The following is a 9,859-nucleotide window of genomic DNA, read 5'->3' on the forward strand; positions in this document are numbered from 1 at the left end:
AAAAAAAAAAAAAGAAGCTGCTGCCCAATACTCAAGTCCACCAGAAGACGCTCTTAGCAGCTTTATTTGTAATGGCCGAACACTGGAAACAACTTAGATGTCCATCAATTTATAAATGAATAAACAAATTGTGGTATATCTGTACAATGGAATGCCACTCAGCAACAAAAAGTAAGAAGCAACGCATGCCTATGACATGGATTCTCACAGACCTAGTGATAGAGACAGATGGGTAGCCAGACACAAATGAATACATACTGTGATGACGTACCTGGGAGTGGGGTGGGGCTTTGACTGGAAAGAAAGACTTCTGGAGTATTGTTCATATTCTATCTCTTGATCTGGATGGTAGTTAACATGGATTTACACACACACACACACACACACACACACACACGAAAAAAATACACTGACTTGTAACCTCAAGATATGTGTGCTTTTACAGCATGTATATTATACATCAAGAAAAATTAAAAAGTAAACTACCTGGGCCTTACCCCCAGAGTGCCTAACTTAATGCATCTAGGGTATGGCCTGGATGAATGGATTTTTAAAAGCCTCCCAAGGGATTCTAATGGGCGGCAGGGGTGACACTAAACCCTAGGAGAGCCAGAGCCCCTTCTCTGACTACTCTAAATTCTGGGCTCTGGTTCCCTGCCCCTGACCTTGGCTTCAGCAGGAAGACCCATTGCAGAGAGACAGCCTAAGGCAGAGGGGAAGGCTGCAGGTTCTGCAGAGTCCATATCTATCATTTCTACCTCTGTGACCTTGGGCAAGACATATCTCTTTCTCTAAACCTCAGTTTTTGTTTTTTTTTGGTTCTGTGTGTGTGTGCACGCTTGTAATACATGGCAGGTGATATATTTGTATTTCATGTACAATACAGGGTGGGAATGGTAAAAATGGGGTTGGTTTTTATAAAGCTGATCTCTTTAAAACATGCCACTGCTGCTTGAACCCTTTTTTGTGGCTTTTCATTGCACTTTGAATAAAATCTTAACTACAGTATTTCGCCCTGTTAACCTGTTAAGCCAATCTGAGCTGGCTGCCTTTCTTCTCCATTCCTCTGCAGTAGGGCCTTTCATAGGACTTGTTCCCCCAGCCTGTTCTCAGCCCAAGCTTGACTTCTCCGTAGGTTTCAGCTGAACTGTCACCGTCTCATTCACCGTTACTCTCTGTTACTACACCCTGGTCATTTTTTTCATAGTTCCCAGCACATAACGGAGGTATTTGTTGCTTGGCATAGGATCCATGTGTGTTCCTGGCCGACTGTTGCTCCACCCCCTGGGCCAGTGCCAGGTGCTCAGTGCCCAACAGCTGAATGGAATTCAGTGAACTCCAGGATGCACTGTCACCTGAGAAGTCTTTTGTAGTGTCAGAGGGTATCATTATTCATCCTCCTTCCTTACTCAATAGCCTCTAATCTCCTCTGCTCTTCATGAGGTTGCTGTTTATTCCTGAAACATTTATTAAGTATACCTGACATGTGTGAGACGTTGTGCTAACTGCAGGAGAGGGCACTGAGAGAGGAGAAAGGCATGGTTCCTGCCCATAAGCCAGCTCCATCCAGGTATGGAGCTACCCACAGGAATACCATCCTAGGGTGCGCTGGGAAGTGCTGCAGGGTCCCTCATCCTCTTCTCACACCACACCCTCTCTAGGTGATCTCAGATCCTCACAGAATCAGAGGAGTCCCTTACCTAATCTAATCCAGCTTTCTCCCACAGGACAAATTCTGAGCTCTTCATCTAAAATTACCCTGGGTATTTTCACCAGTGTGTCTCATAGGCAAAATCTAAAACTGAATTCATCTCTCAAAAACAATTTAGTGGTATTTCAGATAAATAGAATCATAGCTTATTGAGGAAATTATGTTGAGATATTGGGTAACCCTATGGAGGAAAAATTTTTACATCAGAAAATATTCCAGGAGGATAAAACATTTAAACATTAAAAATTATATCAAATAAAGACTTTGAGTATTTTTGTAAGTGAACTGGAGAGTCACTGGAGATTTTAAGCCAGGGAGTGACATGGTCTGATGTTGTAGCAGGATCACTCCAGCTACTGAATTGGAAGAGAGGGGGAGGCTATATTCAGCAGACTGCATTATTGCCACTGGGAAGTAAGCAGTCACACCTGTCTTTTCCTCCTGGCTGCTTTTAAGATCTTCTCTTTGTCTTTGATATTTTGCAACTTCATTATGATATGTTTAGGCATGGACCTATTTTCATTTTTCCAACTTGGGATTTGATGAGTGCAATGAATCTGAAGTGTGTTGTCTTCCAATAATTCTGGAAAATATTGTGACAGTGTCTCTTTCCTACATTCTCTTTTATTTCCTCATGAGACTTCACCTAGACATACTCGTATTGGTAAGCAGAAAAAAACAGGTTACCAAACATATATAATGTACATACAAAACTTACCATTTTTGTTTTTTAAACAAACATATATGCATTTATGTATGTATGTATTTATGTATGTATGTATGTATGTATGCATGCGTTTGGAAAAATATATACCAAAAGGTGATTATCTTTGGTTGTTAGGATTGTTTTTAGTCTTTAATTATTGTTATTGTTGTTACTTTGCATGTTCTCTCTTTACCCCCTCAAAGAGCATATATTACTTGCATAATAATATTAAATTATCGGTGGGAAATTAAATAGTAGCGTGTTTCTAAAAGGCTTGTCCAAGCGTAAAAGTGACCATTTACTGACAAAGCACTTAGCTCAGAAGCTCGCGGCTGCGGTTTCCCGGTGCCCACGTCCATAGGCGGTCAGGGTTCACGGCCGCAGACAGCCGCCAGTGTCTCAGGCACCGCCGAGGCCAACCCAGGCAGTGCGCGGGTCCTGACGGGGGGCGGGGCACGTCAGTCCGGAAGAGACGCGGTGCCGCGCATGCTCCTTCCTTTCCAGCTCCGGACCCGGACGCAGAAGCCGTAACGGTGAGCTCCTCTGAAGTATGGGTTCCATCGGCCCCCATCCTGGCTCTCTCGCCGTCGTGGTCGCCGCGCTTACGCGGGGTCGAGGTGGGGGGCCCATCTACCGCTGCCCGCGCGCCCATTTTTGGGTAGTGAGAGGGGCCGGGGGCGCACTTTTGAGGGGTAGTGGGGCTCTGTTGCTGAAGATTGGCGTCCTGATGGCGGAGAGCGGAGAAGGGAATGAAGCCCTTGCGTGGCGGGCACTATCCCGACAAGGCAAGAGGGACTGCACCCCGCTAGCACGCCTTTCCTTCGGAAAAGAAGCCCCTCACCCCCGGCTGCCTCCTTGCTTGGCCGTAGAGCTCTAGTTTGGAGGAAGAGCGAGTGGTAGGAGGTGACGGGGCGAAGGCCTTAGCACTGTTGTTTGGGATCAGCGGCCTGTCATGAATCAAAGACTTTCCCAGATACTCTGGGCCCTCCCTGCGTACCTGAAAGTTCAGCCGCGCTATTCCACACCTAGGTACAGTTGCTGACGGTCCCCAAATACTCCGAGAATTCCATTATACCTTTGTGATTGTGGGGGTGAAAGTTAGGAGTGAATCTGTGCCCCTTTCCCCTTTTGTTTTAATGCCTTGTCAACTGAAGTGTTGAGGGCCGGGGGAGGGAGCTGGTAACTGGTGGGTTTCGGTTTTGCGGAATTTGAGTTTATTTCTCCTGCATGTTTTCTATGTGTTTTGAGTTTTCAACCCATGGGACAGTGACTTTTATGGTCACTTGGGGGTCATGAACTCTGTTCATGTACCCTGGCCACATTGCTCAGAGTGCTGTTGGTGATCGGATCGTTCCTTTCTTGCAGATGTTGATGCCCAAGAAGAACCGGATCGCCATTTATGAACTCCTTTTTAAGGAGGGGGTGATGGTGGCCAAGAAGGACGTTCACATGCCCAAGCACCCTGAGCTGGCAGACAAGAATGTGCCTAATCTTCACGTCATGAAAGCCATGCAGGTAGCCTGGGGGCTGCTGGAGTGGGGTGCAGATGGAGGGATTGTCCACTGATGTTCAAGACAAATTCCAAGGAGAGTTCAGGACAGCCAGAGCTGCTAGCTGCCTTGAAGGGCTGTGAGGTAGATACACTGTGAAAGCTCGTCTGCTAGCAGTTTAGCTTCCCTTTGCACCTAGTTTCTAGCTTTGAGCCCTTAGTTATGTCTTAACAGAAGTTTTCTGTCTTGACAGTCTCTCAAATCACGAGGCTATGTGAAGGAACAGTTTGCCTGGAGACATTTCTACTGGTACCTTACCAACGAGGGCATCCAGTATCTCCGTGATTATCTCCACCTGCCCCCCGAGATCGTGCCTGCCACTTTGCGCCGCAGCCGACCTGAAACCGGCAGGCCAAGGCCCAAAGGTATGGTGCACGATTAAATGCCTCCAAGGGCCTGCTCTGCAGCTGCTCTTTCTGGAGAGAGGGGTATGTGGGGAATGGTGGGGTTTGTGTTTCTGTGTGGGGCGGAAGTGGGCTTAACAATACACTATTGGCCTCAGCTTTGGAGGGACTGTGGCATGTATGACCTTGGGTCAAGTCCTGGAACCTTTGTCCCTTGACGTGGGACTTGTAATGGAACTGGACTCGGGTCTTCAGGCCATCTGGGGAGATGGCAGCATTAAACACAGAATGTTAGTCTGCAGCCAGACATGTGTGGTAGCACTGAGTGACTTTCTAGGAGAGGGAGGGTATGCTTATCCCCAAGGAGTCAAGCGCGAAGCTGTTCGCCACATGTGAAGGAAATTAAGTTTTATAGGGTTTCTTGGCAGTGGGAGCAAGAACAAAGTCAACTGTGGGAGAAGAGATACGTATTTAGTCGTGGTGTGAAAGGATATGTTCGGGGGCGGGGGGCGGGAAGGATCACTGCTGGTTTGCAGTTGCATTTTTGGCAGGGTCATGGTTTCCTTTTCCTTAGGTCCTGAAAAAACTTGTCATAGGAACTTCGTAGGAGGAGCAGTTTGTGGGCTTGGGTGATGAGATGAGATGCCTCTTGTCTCTTGCCTAGAGAGAGACTTCATGGAGCTCAGGGATCTATTTTTTGTGAAAGCTCCCTGGGGGATTCTGGTGGTTAGATAGGGTAATGTATCTTTAGAGCAAAGGTTTTCCACTGCATCTTGGAATCACTTGGGCCAGAGGATGCCAGGCGCCCCTGCAGATTCTGATTTAGTTGGCCTGTGTGGGATCTGGCATTTAACGTCTTACTTCAGTTCATATTCCCACTGTATGGACTCTAGGTATATTCCAAGGTAACTGGGTAGAGAGAATACTAATTTAAACTTCCAGTGTTCTGTCTTAATATGGTTCCCACAGCCTGAAGGAGGTATGCGGAGAAGCCCAGGGAGGAACTGGGTTCTTGGTGGTCTCTATGTATTTAGTGTTGGAGGTGGGGTTTTCAGCTTATGATGCCTCCTTTCCCATTTGCACAGGAAGTTTTTCACTTCTGAGATGGGTCAAGTTCAGAATATTGGCCATTGAAATGTTTGTAGAAATGGCTGGATTTCTTAATTTGCCAAGTAATTGGAAAATGCATTTATGTTGAGAAATGCAATAGCAGAAAGCAACCCTTTTGCAGATATGTGGCATTTTAACTAAGATGTGAGATTTCCTAGGCCTTTGAGGAGCCAAAATGTCAATAAGTTTCTAGCTGGCAGTTCTGGGTGTAGGAGTTCCTGTCCGCATTAACCTGTTGCAACTAAGTTGTACAGTGAGACTAGGAGAGCAATTCCAGTTTTCTTGGCCTTGAGGGAACAGAATTCTGTGTTGTCCTATGTTCACAGTGTGACTTACTTTGTGTAGGTCTGGAGGGCGAGCGACCTGCAAGACTTACACGAGGGGAAGCTGACAGAGACACCTACAGACGGAGTGCTGTGCCTCGTGAGTAACTCGTCTCATCTATATCTGGTGTTGGGGTAGGACCTGGCTTCTCGGTCAGCCCTGGCTGGGACTCAGAGATGCCAGGGTGACTGGGAAAGAGCCTTAGTTTCAATCTCCAGATCATCAGCTGGAGTCCTTCGTGCGTCTTGCCTAGTGGGGATTAGGAGGAATGCCCTCTGAGCTGGGGACACAGAAGACTAGAGTCGAAGAGCATTAGAACAAAACTGAAAGCTCTCAGGAAAGCTACATATGCTTTCAGTGGTGTGTTCCTGTGTTGTAAGCTCCTTGAGAGCGGGGCCCACTCAAATTATCTTTGTTTTCTTATTGCAAAAATAGTTTTTAGGGGCCAGCTGAGTGGCCCCGTTGGTTAAGAGTGAGCACTCTGAGCATCAGGGTCACCAGTTCAATTCCCAGCCTGAGCTGAGCTGCCAACAGGTGGCAGAGTGGCTCAGCTAAAAAAAAAAAAAAAATCTTGTTTTTAAATAGCAAATGTTTTTGTTGACTTGGAACAACAGATGTTTGTTCTATCATCAAATATATTGAGTTGCCTGTGGTGTGCCAGGCACTGTTCTAGGAGCTAGGGAGACAGTAGTGCACATAACAGACAAGAAGCATCTCATTGAACTTGAAATTTAGTAATAGGAGACGGACAAGCAAAAATAAGCGTATGATATGTCCAGTGGTGTGGGAGTTGTTCAGTTTTCAGTAGGGTTTTCAGGGAAAGCTGCAGAAGTGAGATTTAAGCACCTGAAGGAGGTGAAGGGGAGCCAGCCAGAGGCTATCTGGGGACAGAGCACTTCAGGCAATGGTCCTGTGGGGAAGGCACCTGGCTTGTGTAAACCACAGAAGACAGCCGCAAAGTCAGGTGAGATAGATCTCACAGCTTTGTGGGCCATGGTAGGACTTAGGGTTTTACTCTTGGGTAAGATGCAGAGCTATTGGTAGTGTTTTGTAGAAGAGTGATAGGATTCGATTTGTTTTTAAAGAGTAACTGCTGTAGCAGTAAATTGTGATATAAAAAGCAAGGTACGAAAGGGAATTTTTATTACTTAATATTACTATTGCCTCCCTCTTGTCATGGTTCCTAATTCTTCGTATCTGAAATAGTGACCACTTTACCTGAATACCTTACAGGACAGTAGTAAGAATGAATTCCTCCAGCAAACGTGCTCTCGGTTTAGAGAAAGTTAGTGGTTGCTCTTATTAGAAGTCACACCACATGGGGAACCACTCAGGGAATGGTTCTCCAGAGGATGTGACAGTTGGGCCTGAGCCTCAAGGGTCCTCAAGTTGAGGGGGGTGAGCATTTCAGGCAAAAGATCAGCATGAACAAACATAGGAAGATGGGGAAGACACTGGCTTACTGGTCAAAAGGGCAAGGGAGTGAGCAAATGAACGTGTAGTGGGTGTGGTCTGAAATGGCCCAAAGGAAGACCCCAATTTGAACAAGGCTTACTGAAACCATACTCTATTGACCCTGCTGCCCCAGCCCTCCAGTATGAACTGTGGAATTTCCTTGCAGCCACACTTAAAGCAAATGGAAATAGTTCGCATGAATGTTAATTTTTTAACCCATATAAACATTAATGGGATATTTTGCTTTCTCTTGAAATCTGATGTGTATTTTGCACACATCTCAACTTGGACTAGTGGCTGCCAAACAGGACAGGGCAGCCCTAGAGCTTTCATCTTGCATTTCTCCCCATGGTCGTAATAAGGTTGCTTTTTCTCCTGTGGGCCCTTGTGTCCCTTACCTTCTGGCTCTTCGCTCACTGAGCTCCCTTTGTAAGCTGGGTGCTGATCTGAAGCATATAAGTAACTCAGTGATGGAGTTTGAGGGTCCTCTGGGGCCGTATGGGAAGGACACATAATTGAGACTTTGGTCAGGGCAGCCTTCCTGGAGGAGGCAGTAGTTTGGGCTGTGAGTTTTGAAGGATTACGTAAAGAAGGCTGCCCTTGGAGAGGGAGGGGGCAAAGGGGGCTCAGAAGGTGTTTTCCACCGCTGGTTATAATTTACTCATACTTCATGGGGTACATTTGCTGACATGGCTTTTCCCGCCAAGCCATGGGTTGGGTGACTTATCTGCATTCGGTGAGATCATAGGATGCATCTGAATTGGTGTTTCTCATTCCAGCTGGTGCTGACAAGAAAGCCGAGGCCGGGGCTGGGTCCGCAACCGAATTCCAGTTTGTGAGTATTCCCTGTTCACTGTCCATGAGCAATCACCTTCTGGCCTCAGCCCTGCGGGTCTGCAAGTTGTAGGGATGTAGTATAGGATTTGTGGGTCCCACCCCTTTTTTTTCCCCTAAAACCCACAAACTCCAAATAAGTTTTGACATTAGGACACAGTATACAAACTTCTGTACATACATAAATTACTGAAATGAGTCTCACAAATCGATACTACTTGTAGCATAGTGGTATTTTCTATTTCATTAAATAGTCGTAAACCCATTAGTTTCATGAACATTTAAAGTTGAGAACCTACCACTAGGGATTGAGTGGGTTCTAGAGCCAAGATGGTCTGGAACCAAATCCTCCATCTTCAGATGATGTGACCTTGGACAGATGCCCCTCTGGGCCCCAGTTTCCTCACATAAAATCCAGGTGATGTTGCAGCTGTCTCAAGATAATTGTGAAATTAGTTAATCCAGGTCAAGTGTTTGCATGGGGACTGGCCTATCGCTGCTGGCACAACAGCTGTCCTGTGGCAGGTCTTCACAGCACACTGAAAAGGTGCTGTGTATGGCAAATACAAGCTCAGGTCCGTGCTAGGTGCTTCCGTGTGTACATGTGAGCACACACTTGAGTGGTTATTCATATTGCCATTTCACAAATGAGGTAACAGACCTAAAAGGTGAGTGTGGTCCTACAGCCAATAAGGCAGGGCTAGGATTTATGCCCTGCACTCTGAGGGGGGCCTCACCAGTGAGAATGAGACCTGCTGCCCAGCTTACTGCTAATGCTGATGTCATGTGCTTTCTCTTACAGAGAGGCGGATTTGGTCGCGGACGTGGTCAACCACCTCAGTAAAATTGGAGTGATTATTTGGTGTTGAATGAGCTTGTGGCGAAAAAATAATCTGTGTGCCCCCGTTTTTGCATAATGTAGCCTGAGCCAGAATGTTTTTAAAGTCAGAGTATAAATGGAGCAAGACTGCATTGGTTGAGGGGAGTCCCTCGACTGGTCGAGATGGTCAGCAACCTCAAAGTAAAGTCAACTTTGAAGAGGAAATAATCGCAGCATCCTGGCAGTGATTTTGGCGTTGAATAAACTTATAGAGAGAAAATAATCTCCTGTGCCCCCATTTTTGCATAACAAAGCAGCCTCAACAGGAATAGGTTTGAAGGTCAGAATGTAAGTGGGTCAAAAGATTGGATTGGTTTGGGGAGTCGTCTTTTCCAGGGTGAGACCAGTTGTTGCTATTAAACAGCAGTGCTTGGTTTTGGCCTGGGTGTGCTCTGTTCCCAAAGATACCTCCCTGCAGTCATGTCCACTGTGGTTACCATTCTGGGAAGTGGTTGGAAAAGCTGGACATCTTCACCAGACCAGACATGCTGGCTCAGCTCTGTGGTGAGAAAATGGCTCTTTTGTTGGTCTTGGAACTGAGATCCTGTGTCTGCTGTCTGGGAATATCTGAGAAGTGCTGGGGAGGTAGGATGTAAGAAAACCAGGGAAATAACTGTCCTAACATCCTTCGCAGATTGACGGGCAAGAAACTACAGGAATAGCATTTAGGCCAACACTTATCTTGATCTTTAAGGCTCGGGGTTTACAAAAATCAAGAGGGAAAACAAGAATGTACGAAAACATCTGAAAGCGGCCCAGCACCTGAAGACCCCTGAGATTTTTGTTTTGCCATAATCAGAATAAAAAGTTCTTGGAGCTCCTGCTGCTATCTCATGGCCCCTTGAAAAGGGGAAATGCATTGTACAGTTTCCTGGAGCCTTTGTAAGTGGTGATGCAGAATGATAGCCACCTATTTCAGTCTTGATAGGCAGGTGTGTAATTTAG

General features: G+C 46.3%; 1 protein-coding gene across 3 annotated transcripts; it reads left to right on the forward strand.

The window, feature by feature from the left end:
• Positions 1-2,854: 2,854 nt before the first annotated feature.
• Positions 2,855-9,293, forward strand: RPS10 (ribosomal protein S10). 3 transcript variants are annotated; one of them, XM_019660877.1, is made up of 6 exons: positions 2,855-2,950; positions 3,783-3,932; positions 4,161-4,332; positions 5,767-5,844; positions 7,980-8,035; positions 8,837-9,134. In XM_019660877.1, exons 2-6 carry the CDS (start codon positions 3,783-3,785, stop codon positions 8,876-8,878), a joined length of 498 nt encoding a protein of 165 aa, XP_019516422.1. In that variant the 5' UTR covers positions 2,855-2,950; the 3' UTR covers positions 8,879-9,134. The 3 variants fall into 3 exon arrangements, with proteins under 3 accessions (XP_019516422.1, XP_019516423.1, XP_019516424.1); XM_019660878.1 differs by having other exon boundaries at positions 2,919-2,965; positions 8,837-9,293; XM_019660879.1 differs by lacking the exon at positions 2,855-2,950 and adding an exon at positions 3,018-3,034 and having other exon boundaries at positions 8,837-9,293.
• The last annotated feature ends 566 nt before the right edge of the window (positions 9,294-9,859 follow it).

This window comes from Hipposideros armiger, unplaced genomic scaffold (assembly GCF_001890085.2).
Source record: "Hipposideros armiger isolate ML-2016 unplaced genomic scaffold, ASM189008v1 scaffold_331, whole genome shotgun sequence".
Lineage (NCBI taxonomy): Eukaryota > Metazoa > Chordata > Mammalia > Chiroptera > Hipposideridae > Hipposideros > Hipposideros armiger.